This window comes from Coregonus clupeaformis, chromosome 17 (assembly GCF_020615455.1).
Source record: "Coregonus clupeaformis isolate EN_2021a chromosome 17, ASM2061545v1, whole genome shotgun sequence".
Classification (NCBI taxonomy): Eukaryota; Metazoa; Chordata; class Actinopteri; order Salmoniformes; family Salmonidae; genus Coregonus; species Coregonus clupeaformis.
This window is the reverse complement of record NC_059208.1, coordinates 33,815,764-33,837,477: the sequence shown is the minus strand read 5'-3', so window position 1 is coordinate 33,837,477 and position 21,714 is coordinate 33,815,764. Positions and strand designations below refer to the sequence as shown.

Below are 21,714 nucleotides of genomic sequence, written 5' to 3'. Positions count from 1 at the left end.
AGTGATGCCATGGTTGCCCTTAGTTTGAAGATGAAATCTGGAGATAGGTGTTTTCTCCATCTCCTTAGCTATCATACTCTAATTCCACTGATTTCAAAACTCAGTCCTCCAGAAAGTGGAGAGCAACACTTATGCAGTTCTTCTAAGCAATACATTTAAAAAAAAGGCGTGTTAGACAGGATTACCTGCACACACTGACCAGCTCAAATAGACAGAAGCGTGCTATATGGCAGACCAATCTGATCTCATCTCTCGCCATGTCCAGCCCACGCATTATCTCAGTCAATCATGGCTAGCAGGAAGTTTGCTGTCGTTTTCAGTGGCCAAACCAATTAGGCTCGTAATTAAGAAGGAAAGAAATTCCACAAATTAACTTTTAAGAAGGCACACCTGTTAATTGAAATGCATTCCAGGTGACTACCTCATGAAGCTGGTTGAGAGAATGCCAAGACTGTGCAAAGCTGTCATCAAGGCAAAGGGTGTCTATTTGAAGAATCGCAAATATAAAATATATTTTGATTTGTTTAACAACATGATTCCATATGTGTTATTTCATAGTTTTGATGTCTTCACTATTATTCTACAATGTAAAAAATAGTAAAAATAAAGAAAAACACTTGAATGAGTAGGTGTGTGTCATGGATCCCCCCTGTACTGCTGCTCATTCTGTTCACCAGTTCCGGAGGTCTACGTCACCGGCTTTCTAGGCATCACTGACATGGATCATTACAACCAACCCCGGACTGTCTTGTTTCATTACGCACACCTGGTTCCCATTCCCCCTGATTAGTATGTGTATACAGTGGCTTGCGAAAGTATTCACCCCCCTTGGCATTTTTCCTATTTTGTTGCCTTACAACCTGGAATTTAAATGGTTTTTGGGGGGGTTGTATCATTTGATTTACACAACATGCCTACCACTTTGAAGATGCACTTTTTTTTTTTTATTGTGAAACAAACAAGAAATAAAACAAAAAAACTACTTGAGCGTGCATAACTATTCACCCCCCAATGTCAATACTTTGTAGAGCCACTTTTTGCAGCAATTACAGCTGCAAGTCTCTTGGGGTATGTCTCTATAAACTTGGCACATCTAGCCTCAGGGATTTTTGCCCATTCTTCAAGGCAAAACTGCTCCAGCTCCTTCAAGTTGGATGGGTTCCGGTGGTGTACAGCAATCTTTAAGTCATACCACAGATTGGTATTGAGGTCTGGGCTTTGACTAGGCCATTCCAAGACATTTAAATGTTTCCCCTTAAACCACTCAAGTGTTGCTTTAGCAGTATGCTTAGGGTCATTGTCCTGCTGAAGATGGAAGGTGAACCGCCATCCCAGTCTCAATTCTTTGGAAGACTGAAACAGGTTTCCCTCAATAATTTCCCTGTATTTAGCGCCATCCATCATTCCTTCAATTCTGACCAGTTTCCCAGTCCTTGCCGATGAAAAACATCCCCACAGCACGATGCTGCCACCACCATGCTTCATTGTGGGGATGGTGTTCTCGGGGTGATGAGTGGTGTTGGATTTGCGCCAGACATAGCGTTTTCCCACATGCCTTTTGGCGAAAACCAAACGTGTTTGCTTATTGTTTTCTTTAAGCAATGGCTTTTTTCTGGCCACTCTTCCGTAAAGCCCAGCTCTGTGGAGTGTACGGCTTAAAGTGGTCCTATGGACAGATACTCCAATCTCTGCTGTGGAGCTTTGCAGCTCCTTCAGGGTTATCTTTGGTCTCTTTGTTGCCTCGCTGATTAATGCCCTCCTTGCCTGGTCCGTGAGTTTTGGTGGGCGGCCCTCTCTTGGCATGTTTGTTGTGGTGCCATATTCTTTCAATTTTTTAATAATGGATTTAATGGTGCTCCGTGGGATGTTAAAAGTTTCGGATATTTTTTTATAACCCAACCCTGATCTGTACTTCTCCACAAGTTTGTCCCTGACCTGTTTGGAGAGCTCCTTGGTCTTCATGGTGCTGCTTGCTTGGTGGTGCCCCTTGCTTAGTGGTGTTGCAGACTCTGGGGCCTTTCAGAACAGGTGTGTATATATACTGAGATCATGTGACAGATCATGTGACACTTAGATTGCACACAGGTGGACTTTATTTAACTAATTATGTGTCTTCTGAAGGTAATTGGTTGCACCAGATCTTATTTACATTTACATTTACGTCATTTAGCAGACACTCTTATCCAGAGTGACTTACAAATTGGTGCATTCACCTTATAGCCAGTGGGATAACCACTTTACAATGTTTTTTTGTTTTTTTTGGGGGTAGAAGGATTACTTTATCCTATCCCAGGTATTCCTTAAAGAGGTGGGGTTTCAAGTGTCTCCGGAAGGTGGTGAGTGACTCCGCTGTCCTGGCATCGTGAGGGAGCTGGTTCCACCATTGGGGTGCCAGAGCAGCGAACAGTTTTGACTGGGCTGAGCCGGAACTGTGCTTCCGCAGAGGTAGGTGGGCCAGCAGGCCAGAGGTGGATGAACGCAATGCCCTCGTTTGGGTGTTGGGACTGATCAGAGCCTGAAGGTACGGAGGTGCCGTTCCCCTCACAGCTCTGTAGGCAAGCACCATGGTCTTGTAGCAGATGCGAGCTTCAACTGGAAGCCAGTGGAGTGTGCGGAGGAGCAGGGTGACGTGAGAGAACTTGGGAAGGTTGAACACCAGACGGGGCTTCATAGCAAAGGGGGTGAATACATATGCACGCACCATTAAATTACAGGTTGTAATGCAACAAAATAGGAAAAAATGCCAAGGGGGATGAATACCTTTGCAAGGCACTGTAAATAACTTTCTATTGGTTGCAAGAATGTTGTATAATAATTTAAATTGAACAATTCTAAGTTTTGAATCCGGCGTCATTTTGCGTATCAGTTCATAAACCATGTGCCATGGAATCGGTATGTCAAATACAGTGGGGAAAAAAAGTATTTAGTCAGCCACCAATGGTGCAAGTTCTCCCACTTAAAAAGATGAGAGAGGCCTGTAATTTTCATCATAGGTACACGTCAACTATGACAGACAAAACGAGGAAAAAAAATCCAGAAAATCACATTGTAGGATTTTTCATGAATTTATTTGCAAATTATGGTGGAAAATAAGTATTTGGTCAATAACAAAAGTTTCTCAATACTTTCTTATATACCCTTTGTTGGCAATGACACAGGTCAAACATTTTCTGTAAGTCTTCACAAGGTTTTCACACACTGTTGCTGGTATTTTGGCCCATTCCTCCATGCAGACCTCCTCTAGAGCAGTGATGTTTTGGGGCTGTCGCTGGGCAACACGGACTTTCAACTCCCTCCAAAGATTTTCTTTGGCGTTGAGATCTGGAGACTGGCTAGGCCACTCCAGGTCCTTGAAATGCTTCTTACGAAGCCACTCCTTCGTTGCCCGGGCGGTGTGTTTGGGATCATTGTCATGCTGAAAGACCCAGCCACGTTTCATCTTCAATGCCCTTGCTGATGGAAGGAGGTTTTCACTCAAAATCTCACGATACATGGCCCCATTCATTCTTTCCTTTACACGGATCAGTCGTCCTGGTCCCTTTGCAGAAAAACAGCCCCAAAGCATGATGTTTCCACCCCCAAGCTTCACAGTAGGTATGGTGTTCTTTGGATGCAACTCAGCATTCTTTGTCCTCCAAACACGACGAGTAGAGTTTTTACCAAAAAGTTCTATTTTGGTTTCATCTGACCATATGACATTCTCCCAATCCTCTTCTGGATCATCCAAATGCACTCTAGCAAACTTCAGACGGGCCTGGACATGTACTGGCTTAAGCAGGGGGACACGTCTGGCAATGCAGGATTTGAGTCCCTGGCGGCGTAGTGTGTTACTGATGGTAGGCTTTGTTACTTTGGTCCCAGCTCTCTGCAGGTCATTCACTAGGTCCCCCCGTGAATGACTTTTCATTGTGTTTTATTGTTTCCAATACTTGCCTTATATTATCTCCAATGTATCGTCCATGTACAAAACCTGTCTGATTAGAATGAATAATGTCTTACAATACCTTTTTAATTCTATGCGCTATACATTTAGCTAGAATTCTTGCATCACTGAAGTGTAAGGGACATCCCATTTTTTTTAATGGACTGGATCTTTATATTTCCCACTTGAAATCAAAACCTTCTTGTTGAGTGTCTGATAATATACCATTTACATATGAGTTGTTAAAACATGCTAATAACTGTCCTCTGAGTATATCAAAAAAGGTTTGGTATACCTCAACTGGTTTGCCATCCAGCCCTGGAGTTTTCCCGGACTTAAAGGCTTTAATTGCATCAAGAAGTTCCTCCTCTGTAATTTCGCCTTCACATGAGTCTTTCTGTACGGCTGTTAATTTTACATTATCAATAGAAAAAACATATGCTTAAAGTACTTTGCTTCCTCCAAAATATCATTTGGTGAATCATGGGTGACTCCGTCATTTGTAACCAGTTTCAGTAATTTCTTTTTGGTAGCATTTCTATGTTGAAGATTAAAAAGGAATTTGGTGCATTTTTCGCCATATTCCATCCAAGTTTGCTTTATTTTTATAATATATTACACTTGATCTTTCTTGAATATGTTGCTCCATTTCTTTTAGTTTTTCCTCTAACTTATTCTGAGCCTCTATGGTACAGTTTTTATTGCTATCTATCTGTTCTGTTAGACCTTCTATGTTTGATTTTAATAAATGCAGAAGGAGCGTGCTGCAAAGTGACAGTCACCTGCTCTGCCACTAGCCTTGCCCCTGTCCAATGGATAGAGAGGGACAGTAGAGGCAACATAATTCACCAAAGACCTGGACAAAAAATGTCTAAGAAGGCCTCAAGACATGGTAAGTGTTATGTATCTATTTAGTTTTGTAATTTTGTTTACGCATGTAAAGTGTAAAAAAAAAAAATCTAAATAGATACCAAATGCCAGTCCTTGCTGCCTCGTTAATTGTATATTATTGTCATCAAAAGTCACAGCAGAGGACATGGACCTTACCGGAACAGGTGACCGTATTGCAGATAATGGCGGGGGTGAGTGTCGCCCTAAGTAGAGCTTGACCCTGGGGCAGGGGTTTCAAACTCATTCCACGGAGGGCCAAGTGTCCGCGGGTTTTTGGTTTTTCCTTTCAATTAAGACCTAGACAACCAGGTGAGGGGAGTTCCTTACTAATTAGTGACCTTAATTCATCCATGAAGTACAAGGGTTGAGCAAAAACCTGCAGACAGTCGGCCCTCCATGGACTGAGTTTGACACGTACCCTAGGGCATCTGACCCTAAAGCAGGGTTTCCCAACCTTCTCCTCTGGCCCCACCTAAACCCTAACCTGCCACACCTGATTTAATTAGTCAAAGACTTGATGATTAGTTGACTTATTGAACCAGGTGTGCCAGTTAAGGGTTCAAACTCAAATTTGAAATGTCTGCGGGGGCCAGAGGAAAGGGTTGGGTAACCCTGCCCTAAAGTAACCTCAAGGGAGATGCCAAGAGCGAGATCTCCCTTGGGGGGTTTCTTAACAGACTTATCAAGGCTAGGATCATTACACTACTCCCTCGGTTCAGAAAACACAACCCATGCCTTAACAGGACGGGCTTTTGACCCTCATGCACTATCTGCTCATCAGAGTAGAAAATGGTAGGAAGGGTTGGAGGGGGTATTGACCTGAGGTAGGCTTGAAGCTAGGTCGCTTGACCCTAAGGAAATCACACTACACACAACAACAGCAAGAGAGTAAGGGCCTAGTTAAGGCTAGCGTTGTCGTTCAACTGTCAGGCAGCATGACTACTTTGTTAGGACATTTCTAACTAGTACTAAATACAGTTGCAATATACTGACCAATTTTAGCTAGCTCACTGGCTTTCATTTCAATGTGGGATTAAATACAAAGTAGTGCTATAAAACTTTAAAATCCTCAGACCGATTGACTGTTACCTAAGCCTCTGCCTTGCAGGCATGAACTCTTCGGTTGCATGTATTGAAAATAGATTCAAAATATTATATTACTCCCAAAATAAGAGCTAATGTACATTAAAACCACATAGTTCTGCACTTGTAATTGAATGACATATGTACAATATATCTAATAATGACCTACAATATATCATAATTTTATGACATACAGTACCAGTCAAAAGTTTGGACACACCTACTCATTCAAGGGTCTTTATTTTTACAATTTTCTACATTGTAGAATAATAGTGAAGACATCAAAACTATGAAATAACACATATGGAATAATTTAGTAACCAAAACAGAAAAATCTAAATGTATTTTATATTAAGTAGCCACCCTTATAATTGCATCGTGCATAAGAACAGCCCTTAGCTGTGGTATATTGGCTATATACCACACCCCCTCTGGCTTTATTGCTTAAATCTACAGTCTGTCTAATGACCCTTTTTTATTCAGACGGCAACAAGAGGAGGCATCAGATTCGGATAAATTGTTGAGGACAAGGCGGCCTTGACAGCTGCCATTGTTCAACTTCACGAGCAGCAGGCAGAGTTTAGGCTCCCCACAGTGGATGAGCTGCTCAATACTGACAACTTGGTGTGGCCATGGGAGAGAGTTGGAAACAGTAAGTATATGATTGCAGAAGGTATCTATTGTGATTGAACAATCATTGCTGTTTTTCTGTTATATACCTCTGTGAGTTTACATCTCGTATCACCACAGGCAACAGCCAGCTTACCATCAATAAGGCAATCTTTGACAGACTGATGTTGGTGAACAGACCGCAGGAGATGAAGAGGCACTGGGGGAGCCTACAAAGAGCAGCGGGAACTCTGGATCCGCTGTCCCTACAGCTGCAAGATCAGAGTAAGTTGAGGTTTATACTATTTTTGGACTGAACTTTTGTCTTGCTTTACAAATATCCTCCACACTATTTTGTGTAGTGGAATGGTAAATAATTTACTGCTTTATGTGACTTTTAGGCAATGCAGTGGAGTTGTCAGAGGAAGGGAGGAATGGCCTTACCTGCCTCCTGAAGAGAAGATTGAGTGAACTGACACGAGACCAAGACAACACCAGGAACACCTACCACAAGCTGATTTTGGGAGAATGAACTATTTTTGATGACTGATGAAGATGAAAACAGATAAAGATAGTCCTATTGCTGAGAGCTCAGATGATGACTTTCCTTTCTGAAATCATACACCACCCCTGTCTCTTTCTCTCTGTCTCTCTCTCTCTCCCGCAGGAGAGGGAGAAGGATGCCACCACCTCCCTCAAGAGCAGCCTGGTCTCCCGATGTTGACCCCTGACCTCTGAAACCATCCAGGAAATGTTATTTGCCTGATGACACGCTAGTGGAGAAGGAATGTCTCAATTCAGCACATTTGTTGCCATGTTTCCTCTCCTCACCTCCTCTCCTCTATTTCTTCCGGTCCTAGACTATGGAGACATCATCAGTAATTCACAAAATTGGCTGAGGACCTCTTTACTGAGGAATGTGGTTGTTCTTCAGGATTGTTTTTTAAATATTTTCTTGGGAGTATTTTCTATGCTGCCGTGATTGTGTGATTTTTGTGTAATTGTGAGTTGCAAAAGAGTCCTTGGTCTCAATGGGACTGCTAAAATTAATAAAGTAAAGGTCTTAATAAACAAAAGCATTAAGCACTAACAGCTCTGTGTGTGTGTGCTTCAATCGATTACATAGTATGAATGAATTATTTTGATGTAATGAAAAGTGTTAGTGCAGCATTCTGTTTGACTTTAAATCATTTAACAGTGTGTCAACGAAAATCTTATATTGAGTAGAATATACTGTAGCCCAACCCATATATTTCAGCAGTGCATTGTACCCTACACCATTATTTCAAATGGTAGGACATAGGGGCTCTTTCCATGTGTCCTACTGAAGCTTACTGGCTGATGAAGGAGATCATGTAATATGCCTATTTACAGCCGCATATGATTTGATAAAGTTGTTTTACCAAAATGTATTTATGTAAATTGATCTATTCACGGTATAAAAAAATATATAACTATAGCCTACTAAGATATGCACCTGGAACAATGCTGATATAGGTTATGAGCAGTGAGCCTATTACTTATGAGCAGTTGATTGGTCTGAACCACTTTAGTAGGCCTAGTGATTTTATTTTGAGTAATGAGAAAACAATAATCAAAAGTGATGGGAATATTGCATTTTGAAAAGCTAATTGAATATGTAGGCAAATTCTGACATCAGTGGACCTGCGTGAGGGGTAGGGCGTTTTGAAGGGGCTGATACAGTGTTGCACTATTTAGGCAGTGCAGGGCTCCTGTTACTTTCCCCAGATGAAATTGCACGCTTATGTCAGACAGTCAAGGTACGGTAAGTAGCCTACAAGCAACGTGAAAAAAGGATGAAGACCAATTATCTGCCTAACATCCAAACGTGGCTTCACAGCAGCATAAACCACTATAGTCCCCTTTCCATTGTATTACGATTTGTAACAGGGAACAACTGTTTATAGCTTATATTGCCAATTGATCTTCAAATAGGTTACGTAATATAGGCCTATGTGTGATAATAAGCTCATCTTCATTTAGGAGTTTATTATAGGCCTATAAAAGGCTAGGTGTAGCTATAGATTTAAATATATATATAGGCCTGTGTGTATATCATCATAGCTTATATACTGTATATATAACCTACCATGCTATTACGTTTATTAGCTTACGTGCATTCTTTCTGGAGGCTACCACTGCATCATATTGACATGTGGCATGTTTTGCGACAAGGTGCGTTTATCTGCTTGGGTTCTGTGGGCTACTAACAGAGGGATGTATTTTCTGAAGGTGAAAGCCAAATCATGGCATAGCTGCTCTATTTGGATAGGCGGTGAGAATTCAGTGCATAATTGTCTTGCTTATCAGAGATATTTGGTGCCGAAGACCATGGCAATAGAGGGGCGGTTATGGTCATTATGAGGATAATGGGTATAGGGGTTGAATGGCCATATAAAGGTTTTTTATAAGCATTTACATACTTACACTTGTTTTCTGCCATGAGGCTCTATACACCCCTAGAAAGCCTTCTATTTTAACAAGCCATGTCTGGTCATGGAATCCAAAAAATGATATTTTTTGTTTGTTGTAGCTCAGAATTGTGGCTTGGCACAAAATATATTTGGGATGACAGACATATTTGTGCAATCCCATACCCTGCTGGCCATGAGGTGCTCAGTAGCACCCCCCAAAGGTGCAATTTATCCAAACTTTAATGATTTGTAACTGAAGAACAGATGAACATATCCGAACATTATTTGACATGAAGGTTTACTAAGGGACTCTAATTAAATCATGATGCTCCCACATGTCAAGCTTAAATATTAATGACTGAAAAACACATTTTAAAAAGTGCACCACTTCAAACATTGAGTTGGCATGTGTTGTAATAATAATAATAATAATATGCCATTTAGCAGACGCTTTTATCCAAAGCGACTTACAGTCATGCGTGCATACATTTTTGTGTACCGGGTAGTGCTGTGGCTGACCCCCTTAAATAGCTTCCGCCGCACTACTTCCACCTCGTGTCCTTTTCGAGGCGCTGTAGATCCCCGACAAAGAGGATTGGAATGATCCAATAGCTCACATAACCGTGGTTACATACGTAACCTTCGTTATGTAGCACTATATTGGATGACTCCAATATGATATCACAATACCAGATTAATCGGTGAACTAGGTAAGGGCCAGACAGAGAGCAAAGTCCCGTAGGACTGAGCTCAGGGCAGTCATAGTTGCTATGTCCCTCCGTCCCCACTCAGGGAAGCGGAGGCAACACCCAGCACAGCCGTTCCAACCTCATTGGTGTGGGCAACAATGACTCGATAGTACCTAGAAAAAGGTGCTAGACGATGCCCAACTGGCTGAGGCGCAAATGCCATTGAGGGGAACTCCTCGGAGCAGTGCCCACGATGTAGCTACTCCTCTAGTAGAATGTGCCACTACAGCAGATGGCAGAGGTCGGCTGGCCAGTTGATATTCTGTAGCAATAGTGTCCACAATCCAATGTGAGAGTCTCTGTAGCAATAGGCTCTGGCCAAGAACTCTCTCACCATAGTAAACAAATAGCCGATCATACTGTCGTATTGCCTGTGTCTGTGTAATGTAAGTGTCTAAGGCCCTGACCCGGGCAGAGCACACTTGGGGAAAAAAACACCCAGCTAACCCGCAGCCGCGGGAGGAGCATATGCGGACAACTGTAAGAGCCGGTTCACATGTTTGTCAAACAGGACCTTTGGCAAGAATGAGGGGTTAAGACGGAGGGTGACACTCCTCTTGTCTGGACCCATTCTGAAAAACATTCAGTGCTCACTGAAAAGGCATCAAGTTAATTCACCCTCTTAGTGGAGGTAATAGCCAACAAGAATGCCACCTTCATGGATAGGTGCTTCAAAGTCATCGACTCTAGAGGCTCGAGGGCGGCTTAGCAAGCACTGACAGCACCATGTCAACGTTCCAGTTTGCCACCGAGCAGGCCATTGCTGGACACAGACGTCGAACTCCCTTCATAAATTTGGAGAGCAATGGGTTGCCAGCCATGGGTCCCACTTGGCCTTCGTCATGGCATGCCGAGATAGTGGCTAAATACACTCTCAATGTGGATGCCGCTCGGCCCGCATCGAGCAGTGACTGTGAAAACCGTATTCACATATGGTTCTCAAACCAGGTACAGAATATGCACCACCACATTTTGATATGATGCATTAGTGGAAGAAACCATGGCGCTCTGCAACGTGTTCACCACATTGTCCTGAAGGCCTAGACTGGTCCACTAACGCCTCTCAGAGGCCAAGCCCGAAGCCTGAAGAGAAGGTCGGGCCTCAGGGGCAGCTGCCATGGGGTCCCCGAGAGGATAGACAACAGAAGGCTGAACAGTGGTGGTCTCGGCCAGCATTGAGCTATCAAGAGCAGCTGATGGCCAGTCAAGATGACTAGCGTAGCTGTGATCAGGGGAAATGGTGGGAAAGCGTAAAGCGGCGTTGCCGGCCAATCGTGTGCGAGGGCGTCCAGACCCATAGGGTCCGACATCGAGAACCAGCTGGGGCAATGAGTGTTCTCCTTAAATGCAAACATGTCCACCTGTGCTCTCCCGAACCTGTCCCAAAGCTGTAGCACCACCTGAGGGTGTAGAATCTAGCCATACTGGAAATGGTAGTTTATCTCTGTGGGAAGAAGAGATAGGTAGTGTATACCCTGCATTATAACAAAGAATATGGCAACGCTAGCTACACACTGCGTAAGACCAGCAGTGTAATCTAGCTGTTATGTGAGATTCTAAGGGAAACTAGGATAGTTACTGTCTGTACTGTAAAGTAATGTAACAAAACTATAGTAAACCCAGCTATATACTGAAAGCCTCAGTGTAATAGAGCTGAGATATGAGTTCCCAGGGGAAACTAGGATAGTTACTGTCTTAACTGTAAGTACAACAGAAAACTAGTAACCCCAGCTACACACTGGAAGACCGCAGTGTAATAGCTGAAAAGTGAGTTTCCAAGGGGAACAAGGATAGTCACTGGAAACGCATCGTTACTGTATGTAGCCTACTGTAAGTAGTTCAACAGAAAAAACTATAGTAAACCCAGCTACACAATGTGTGAAAAAAACAGTAGTATAATAGAGATGTCAGTTTGCAATTAAGGGATAGTTACTGTCTGTACTGTAAAGTAGTGCTACAGAACTATAGTAAACACAGCTACACACTGAAACCCTCAGTGTAATAGAGCTGAGATGTGAGTTTCCAAGGGAAACTATGATAATTACTGTCTGTACTGTAAAATAGTGTAACAAATACTATCGCAAGCCAGCAACTTTGTGAAAAAATCACCAGTGTAATGAAGCACCAGTGTAATGAAGCCAACAGTCCATAGTATACACTGCGCAATGCTGTACGATAGTATAAAATGGAACCTACAGTATCAGCCTTAGTCTCATACACTATCTGAAGGAGAGGAGACCTGAATGGCTGTACCTTTTCTTTGTGGAAAGAATTAAGCCAACAGTGTAATATACTGTTTATAGTAAACACTGAGTAATACTGTATAATAGTAAAGATTACTACGGACCCAGTATCAGCCTTTGTCTGAATGATGGAGAGGAGACATGAATGGCTGTAACTTTTCCTTGTTGAAAAATAATTAAGCCAACATTGTAAACTGCCTGACCGTGAAGGGGCAGGGCATTCTACCTCACACACGTTTATAGCTTATTTCTTGCTTCATATGTGTGGGTCGGCTGTAACTCGGGCCAAGTTTATAGCTTATCTCTTGCTATATATATGTGGGGGTGTTGGTTGGCAGGACTTAAGGGAAAGTGTGTTTATAACCGTGCTTAGTCCTGCAATGGTCACCTCTTGTTAAGCTAGCTACCCTATACACTGTAGCTCGTTTACTGTGGAACACACAAGAGTCTATAGGCAAGATGGCTCCGCCCTGTGAGAGATGAAACGTGGTGCGCCTCGCGACACCTAGCTCATTCTCAGGGGAGAACTACAAGCCCGCTGGAGCGAAACATACACAGTCTCCCGATCTTGCGGGGTAGGCGCGGTCCCTGAACCCGAAGGCTATATCCAGGAGGGTTCCAGTGGACAGACAAGTCACACAGACAACTAAGACAAACCCTCATTGCCGCAATAATGGTAGACCAAACCGAGTATCGCCCAGGTTGGTACACTGTCACAAGTAATAAAAACAAGGACGAAACCCAAACGAGATGGAACATGCCAAACCGAGTGGGGGGACAGCAGAGTACCCTGATGGAGAGGCTAGCTAGCTAGCTGCTCCAGTATTGAATAGCTGCGGGTATACTTCTGCGCTTGTACACTCTAACATAGAGCTCTTACCAAGCGAATCGTCTCTGGAATGAGCAGAGAAAAGGAAGAGGTGGAAGTAGTGCGGTGGCAGCTATGTAAGTAGGTCAGCAGGCGGTCATGGACACTGGTGGGTACATACACGCGCCCCAGAGGGGCGTTGGCAGGCGCTGGGTACTCCTGAGTCGCCAGGCGGATGTCTTTGTCTACATCCCAAATGACAGGTGCAACAATGAGAGACGGGGGCAGGTTAGGACCCCCCAGATCCTTCCTTTCTCCGGTATGGTGCATCCTGGAGAGGGCGTCGGCTTTCACATTCTGGGATCCTGGGCGGTAGGACAGAATGAACTGAAAGCGAGTAAGAAATTGGGCCCACCTGGCTTGACGAGAGTTCATCTGTTTCGCTGCCCATATGTGCTCCAAATTCCGGTGGTCAGTAAGAATCCGGAATGGATGGACTGCGCCCTCCAGCCAATGTCTCCATTCCTCCAGAGCGAGGACCACCACCAACAGCTCCCTGTCTCCAACTCCATAGGTCCTCTCTGCGGGGGTAAGCTTTTTAGAGAAAAAGGCACAGGGATACATTTTCTCTGGCTTAGCTTGCCGCTGGGAGAGGACCGCACCCATGCCCTCCTCAGAGGCGATGAGGGTATCAAGGTCCATCTCGTCGTCCCGACATGCGAGTTCCGTCTTGATGTCCTCCCGTAAGCCTCTCCTGAAGACCGTGCACAGTGCACGCTCATTCCAGCCGGAAGATGCCGCCACCGTGCGTAAGCTCAGAGGGTACTCGGACGCGGGCCCCTCTCCCTATTGTAGCTGGAGGAGACGCTCACCCCCGTCCTTCCCTCCGTGGGATGATCAAACACCGCCCTTAACCGATTGAGGAAGGTGGAGTAGGAAAGCGCCGCGGCCTCACCTTCTTCCCAGACTGCCGTGGCCCAATCCAGCGCCTTTCCTTTAAGTAGCGAAATCACCAGCGCTATCCTGGCTTGGTCAGATTGATATGCCCCAGGCTGACGTGCCAGATAAAGTGAAACCTGTAGCAGGAAGCAGCTACACCGGTAAATAAAGTATGTTCTATGCACCAGTGACCGTGCAGGGCTCAGTAGAACTAAGAGGACTCATTGATAGTGGTTCAATGGCCTGTGCGTTAAGTGAATCTGCCGAGCATTCATTGCTTCAAAAACATGTCTTAACTGAAAGCTTGAAGATGTCTACTCCTGTAGTACTCATTGGATGTGGAGGGCAACAGGTCGATCCCAAATGTGAATATGAGCTCCATATCTAATTAATGAACTGCAAGATGCTGGTGCCAGTCTTAGTTGTGCCAGGGAAAACTGATGACGTGATCATTGGAACAAATGTACTGAAACATGTCCTCCATCAACTGAAAAGTACAGAGGGATATTGGAAAACAATATCACAATCAGCCAATGGCCTTTCTGATTAATCAGGTGCACTTCCAAGCATACTGGCAAATGTTGACCGTTGGCAAGGAAGTAAAATCCCTGAAAAACAAGTTTCCACTGTCTTTCTCAACAAGTGTGTGAAACTATCCCCAAAACATGAACACTTAGTCTGGGGTAGGCTGAAAGGAAAAGGGCCCTTTTCCATTGGCAGTGCTGTTATTGTAGAGCTCACAACGTCCCGAGCAGCACAGAGGAGTGTGTTAGTGGGTCATACTGTGTGCCCACTGTGGGGTGACAAATGGATCCCCATGAAGGTGGTTCATCTCCAAGACCGCCCGGTTACACTGAAGCGCAATGCAAAACTGGCAGATGTATACCCATGTATAGCATTAGAAGACCTGGAGTTAAACAGCAGCTGCTGTGGACAATGTGATGATAAACAAGATGTCACACATAATGTCATTGGAACCACAACTGAACAGACAGCAAAACGCACATATGCTGATGTGTTGAAAGAAATGGGTCTGACTGATGTTGACATTGCCTCCTGTGAAGTATCAGATGAATGGAAAAACAAGATGGCAGACCTGGTTATGAAATACGACAGCAAATTTTCCAGAGGGAAACTGGACTGTGGCGAAGCAAGACAAAAGATGAAAGGCCTTTCAGACTTCCATGTGACTTCCAAAAACTGAATCAAACCTTGGAAGAAATGGAAGGACGTGACATTCTCAGGAAATCGAATAGTGAGTGGGCATCCCCTCTCGTTCTTGTCTGGAAACCAAATGTTGAACTCAGAATCTGTACAGATTTCCGATGGCTCAACACGAGAACTGAGAAGGATGCTTATCCCCTACCAAATCAAGCCGATGCACTGGCGTCATTGGGCGGAAACTGCCTTTTCAGCACAATGGATCTGACATCGGGATTTTACAATATTCCCATACATGAACAGGATCGTAAATACACAGCCGTTACCACACCAGGGCCTTTTCAAATATAACAGAATGGCTCAGTTGCTCTGCAACAGCCCAGCTACATTTGCCAGGATGATGATGTCAATCTTTGGGGACCAGAACTATCTCTCCCTTTTGTGCTATCTAGATTACTTACCAGTCTTTGGTAAAAATGAACAAGAAGCACCTGAACGGTTGGAGATGGTTTTCAGTAGACTCTCAAACAACAACTTGAAGCTTGACCCAAAGAAGTGCCACTTCCTTAGGCATTCTGTGAAATTCTTGGGCCATGTGATATCTCATGGGATCCAGACTGACGAGGGAAAAGTGACGGCCATCAGTGAGATGACATCCGCTGATCTCATGGATATGGATGGGAAAACCCTGCACTGAAGAGGGTCCAGTCATTTCCCGGAATGATTAACTGTTACTCCCACTTTATTAAAGGGTTTTCAAAAATCGGCAAGCCACTGTACTGTTTAACAGAGTAGGCCGTCCTGGAGGCTGACACCTGAAGACAGGACGAGTGAGTGTAAACTTGCCTTTGATGAGTTAAAAGCAGCTGTGATAAACGCTGTAGTTTTAGCGCACCCAGACTTCAGTAAACCCTTCATACTTTCGACTGATGCTTCAATTTACGGCCTAGGTGCTGTTCTGAGCCAGATCCCAGAGGGCGAGAGTAAATGTAGACCCATTGCGTTTGCTAGTAAATCCCTCAACAAATCCCAAGCAAGATATCCAACCCATCGTCTAGAGTTTCTTGCATTGAAATGGGCTGCATGTGAATATTTTTGTCACTGGCTAAAGGGTGCCCAGTTTACTGTCCTGACAGATCAATCACATACTGACAAAGCCTAAACTTGATGCCTGCGAGCAGAGGTGGGTGACGAAGCTAGCCCCGTATGACTTTGATCTGAAATACATATCTGGGCCACAGAACATACCCGCCAACTTACTCAGCCGTGTACCATTCGTCAGGGATGGTACCACTCAACAAGTCACAGCAGAGAATGTGCAAGAGCTCCTCTTGAATCGATTAAGACAAGTGCGCCACTAGAGTTGGTCTGTATCAATTTCTGGTCGGCTGAAGGAAAGGATGGAGAGAGTATTGACATACTAGTAGTAACAGACCATTTTACCAAAGTAGCTCTTGCCTTCCCTTGCACAAATCAGACAGCAAAACAAGTTGCCCAGAAACTGTGGAACAACTTTTTCTGTATTTACAGTTTTCCTCTGCGTCTTTTAAGCGACCAAGGGGACAACTTTGAGAGCAAGCTGATATCAGAGCTAATGGACTTGGCAGGAGTGAAGAAATCTCACACAACTCTGTATCACCCAATGTACAATGGGCAAACAAAGATTGAATCGTACTTTGGGGAATATGATTTGAGCCTTGCCTCCACGGACGAAAGAGAAATGGCCTCACGTTTGCATATAACTGTACCGTACATGAGACAACCGGGTTCGCCCCATTTTCCTAAATGTTTGGGTGGACCCCACAGCTACCGGTCGATGCTATGTTTGGAAGTATTCTGAGAGACGAGACCGTTTTGGGCTACAGCGAATTTGTAGACTCCTTTCAAAGAGATCTTCAGGAGGCAGTGCGTGACGCACAGAAGAACACATCAAAAGGCACAGAAGAAGCAGGCAAGAGAATATGTTAAGAAGGTGAGAGGATGCACACTGGAGGTCGGTGACAAAGTTGTCTTAGTCAACCAGAAAGAACTGGGCAAACGGAAATTGGCAGATGTGTGGGAATCTACCATCTATGTCATCAGCTGGAGCAACCCAGATCTGCACATCTACAGAGTAGTCAACCCTTCCACAGACAAGAGCAAGGTTGTACACCGCAACTTCTTACTTCCTGTGAACTTTCTTCCGATTGGAGAGGCTGAAGAGGATACAACCGTTCCCTCCATCCTTTCAGAGGAGAGTTTTGCAGATGCCAGAACTATGAGACCAAACCACTACTGGATGTGGATGGGGGCAGTGATGACCAGAGAACTGCAGTCTGGATCCTCCGCAGTCAGTCCAAAAGTATTCAATGATGCTATGGACGCCTCCGGGTCCTCGTTGATAGGACAAAAGAGTAATGGAGAAACCGAGTCAATGGGAGATGCTGAATATGAGCAGGAATCTAGAAGAAGTGACTCTGGTCACATGGAGCATTCCCGAATTTCCGAGCATTAGTGACAGAGACCCAGAAGGAGACCCTTCCCACTCTGAGGATGATAGCTTGAACCCTTGGCTGATGAGATAGAAACACCCTCCAAGAGCAGTATAAGGGTCAGTGACTTTGTCCCAAGTGATCAAGTTCAAACAAGCAAATCGCCCACCCAGAATAGTACCAGGATCAGTGAAGTTGGCCCAAGTGAACAGGCCCGAAGCAGCAGGCTATCTCCCCTAAAAGACAGTGTTAAGGACAACTCCCTCGATACAGTAAATTCACAAAGCTCTAAGAATCCTTTAAGGGAGGGTAGTGTGACATGTACAAGTACAGAAGGGTTGTTAGACCAGTAAAGAGACTTGTTGACGCTATGAAAATGCTTGTTAGACACGTTATTCCTTTGTACAATGTTTTGTACAGTCCTATGGACAGCTCATGGCTAAGGTTTACCCCTTCAGGTATTCTTTAACAGGTTTAAAGTCCCCGCCCTAGTAATGTGTATTTAAGGTCTGTATGGGTTGATGGAATTCTGAGGGGGTGAGTGTGACAAAGTAAAAATTTAGAGTTTCCATCAACCTCGCTCGCACTGCGCTCAATGTAGATATCAAAGAACACCGCCGTTCACGGGCAGAGTAGTGGGTGAAACCATTCACTTCAGAAAAAGGTGTGATATTAATAAAGTTTCCTTTCATTATGTGTTGTCGAATTCATAAAAATATTTGCTGCCATTGTAGTAAGGTTGGCAATACGAGAGGTCTTCAGACATACCATTTTTTTTTTTTTCCTAGAAAGAACAGCTAGTGGGTTTTGACTGCTTCTCTCCTATTTGGAAAGTTGGTCTGCCTGCTCTTCAGTCTGAGAGAGATATTCTGAGAGCAGGTTCATGTATCCTTCCTCTGTACATAAAAACTGTTTAAAACTGTATAACACAATAGTGTCTTTGGAAAACTGGTTAATATATCCCAAAGTCAATAGTGAATGTGACTATGTATATATTTATTTATAATATGGACTTGGTCTTTTACCCTATTTGGTAAAAGACCAAGTCCATATTATGGCCAGAACAGCTCAAATAAGCAAAGAGAAACGACAGTCCATCATTACTTTAAGACATAAAGGTCAGTCAATATGGAACATTTCAATAACTTTTCTTCAAGTGCAAGCACTATGATGAAACTGGCTCACATGAGAACCACCACAGGAATGGAAGACCCAGAGTTAACCCTCAGAAATTGCAGCCCAAATAAATGTTTCACAGAGTTCAAGTAACAGACACATCTCAACATCAACTGTTCAGAGGGGACTGTGTGAATCAGGCCTTCATGGTCTAAATGCTGCAAAGAAACCACTACTAAAGGACACCAATAATAAGAAGAGACCTGCTTGGGCCAAGAAACACGAGCAATGGACACTAGACCGGTGGAAATGTGTCCTTTGGTCTGGTGTCCAAATTTTAGATTTTGGTTCCAACCGCCGTGTCTTTGTGAGACGCGGTGTGGTTGAACGGACGACCTCCGCATATGTAGTTCCCACTGTAAAGCATGGAAGAGGAGGTGTTATGGTGTGGGGGTGCTTTGCTGGTGAAACTGTCTGTGATTTATTTAGAATTCAAGGCACACTTAACCAGCATGGCTACCACAGCATTCTGCAGCGATATGCCATCCCATCTGGTTGGGCTTAGTGGGGCTATCATTTGTTTTTCAACAGGACAATAACCCAACACACCTCCAGGCTGTGTAAGGGCTATTTTACCAAGAAGGAGAGTGATGGATTGCTGCATCAGAGGAACTTGCCTCCACAATCCCCCGACCTCAACCCAATTGAGATGGTTTGGGATGAGTCGGACCGCAGAGTGAAGGAAAAGCAGCCAACAAGTGCTCAGCATGTGTGGGGACTCCTTCAAGGCTGTTGGAAAATCATTCCAGGTGAAGCTGGTTGAGAGAATGCTAAGAGTGTGCAAAGCTGTCATCAAGGAAAATGGTGGCTATTTGAAGAATCTAAAGTAATCAGTGACCATTTTAGAAAATCATTGCTGCTTGTAGCATATAACTGATGCATCGTGGTCTTATGCTGCCATCTATTGGAAATATTTAGCAATTAAAAGTTATTAATTCACATGAGGCAGCTGAGAAATAAATTGTATTTTTCTTATTAATTCCTGAGATCAGTCTCAAACCTGCCCCACCTATCCCATGCCAATTGCTGGACTTTCACATAGAGGTTACTAGTTCAAAACACATAAAAAAGTGGCTTGATTATCAAGTGTTCTGCCTTGCAATAATAAATATAATAAAATAACTAATAACAAAAAATAAATGCTTAAATAGGTTTCAATTTTTTTTTAAATAACAATGAAAATGCTATTTAGTAATATAATGGTATTTACTAACATAATATTATTACTAAAATAGTTTCTAATAGTGTTCTTGGCTACCCTACCCCAGAATTAGGGTTAAGGCTAAATTAGGTTATACCTAGGGTTAGGGGTTAGGGCTAAACTAGGTTATACGTAAGGTTAAGGTTAAACTAGGTTACACCTAGGGTTAGGTTTAGGTTTTCCCACGGGGGCCAGTATGAAAAATATATGCACTCACTAACTGTAAATCGCTCTGGATAAGAGCGTCTGCTAAATGACTAAAATGTAAATGTAAATGTAGGGGTTTTAAGGCAAAAAACAGCAAGGGTTTATAGCTCTCTTGCTCCTCCCTGTGGCCTTCTGAGGTACTACATACCTCCTTTGCGACACTTGCTAGGCTCATAATATGAGGCAGCAACTGCGTCAGATCTACAAATCAATGAGCTAGACCTATCCATTTGGTTTGCAACTCAGTGAACTTGCGCAGCATTCCCTCAATTCGATGCCTACTAACGAACAGATTTTGATGCATATCAAATTTACAACAAATCGTAAAAAAGAGAATAAAACGACTCAGGATATGACCCAGATGCAGACACAGGAGACGGAAGGTTCAATACACAGAGTAGTTTATTAAACCACAGGAGGCAGGCAAAGAGCAGGTCAAGGACAGGCAGAGGTTCGTAACCAGTTCCGAGTCTGACGGGTACAGGGAGGCAGGCAGGCTCAGGGTCAGGGCAGGCAGAAGTTCATAAACCAGGTCAGAGTCAGATAGGTACAGGACAGCAGGCAGGCTCGGGGTCAGGGCAGGCAGAATGGTATGGCAGGCGGGCTCAGGGTCAGGGCAGGCAGAAAATGGTCAGAACCGGGAGGACTAGAAAACAGGGCCTAGAGAAAACAGGAGTACGGAAAAACATGCCGGTAGCCTTACGAGACAAGACGAACTGGCAACAGACAAACAGAAAACGCAGGCATAAATAAACAGGGGATAATGGGGAAAATGGGAGACACCTGGAGGGGGGGTGGAGACAAGCACAAGACAGGTGAAACAGATCAGGGTGTGACAGAGAAGGGTTATTTCTTGATAAAAAAATGTCTTCTGGCAGTTTAAATCGCCCACATCTTGAAAAATATTTCAGGGACATGTGTTTTGTTTAGGTTTTACACCTTTTTCAGAAAGAAATATATGGTTAACCATGATCAGAAAATGTTTAATGCTTGATGGCTATGCACCAGCTATCTCTAGCACTGTGGGTCACCACAACGTGTACCCATGCGAACAGTGAGCTCATGCACTCACGAAGTAGCCATAGCCGTAGCCGTAGCCGTAGCCGTAGCCGTAGCCGTAGCCGTAGCCGTAGCCGTAGCCGTAGCCGTAGCCGTAGCCGTAGCCGTAACCTGACGTACACCGCCAAGGTTAACAATAGGGAAGCTGCCATTGTGACGTAGAACAATCGGAAGGCGAGTTAGTGCCACGCCAGTGCTCAATATAACTAATAGGTGCTGGCAGGGTGAAAAATGCCTAAAATAAGGCCTGTTTTTTCGCGATTACTTCAAAACTACGGCAAGCATCTGGGATGCTTGCTTCAATATCCATTGCATCACGGTTAACAACCGCTACCCACTCCATCTTTTTTTTTTATATCTCAGGGGAAAGGTTTGGAATACAAAAGTTGAATGAAAACACACATACACCTACACATTAACACACATAAACAGTACACCCTCCATATAATTCATATCATAGTACTGTGGAGTTATTTTTACTTGCACACAATATAGCCCCTAGGGGTCCACGACCCTGTAGTCCCTCAACCCAACACACCCCACTCAGCTTTAGGATCTTAGTGAAACATACATTATTGGTTTCAGGTGTATTAGGCCAAGGCCAGCAGTACAGCAGACCCCCAGGGCCAGGACTGAGCAGCCCAGCAGCTAGGGATTGCCTAAATAGGTATCTCCCCCTGACGTGGGCATGTTTTCAATACAGACTCCTTTTGTTGTACAGTATTCCATATAAGGCATCCAACCAGACCTTATGAAAGTT

At 44.0% G+C, this 21,714-nt stretch overlaps 1 protein-coding gene and 1 long non-coding RNA gene across 2 annotated transcripts in view; one reads left to right on the top strand and one right to left on the bottom strand.

Annotated features, from left to right (window-relative positions):
• Window positions 1–6,231: 6,231 nt before the first annotated feature.
• LOC121585535 lies at window positions 6,232–7,576 on the top strand. The gene is made up of 3 exons (XR_006003861.1): window positions 6,232–6,548; window positions 6,647–6,790; window positions 6,907–7,576. It is a non-coding gene; the product is annotated as an uncharacterized LOC121585535 (long non-coding RNA).
• A 13,379-nt stretch (window positions 7,577–20,955) lies between these two features.
• Window positions 20,956–21,714, bottom strand: part of LOC123492890 (keratin-associated protein 21-1-like) — a 34,696-nt gene continuing 33,937 nt past the window's right edge. The window contains exon 6 of the mRNA XM_045226563.1: window positions 20,956–21,065. Coding sequence (XP_045082498.1) covers window positions 20,956–21,065 — 110 coding nt within the window. The remainder of the gene's footprint in view (window positions 21,066–21,714) is intronic.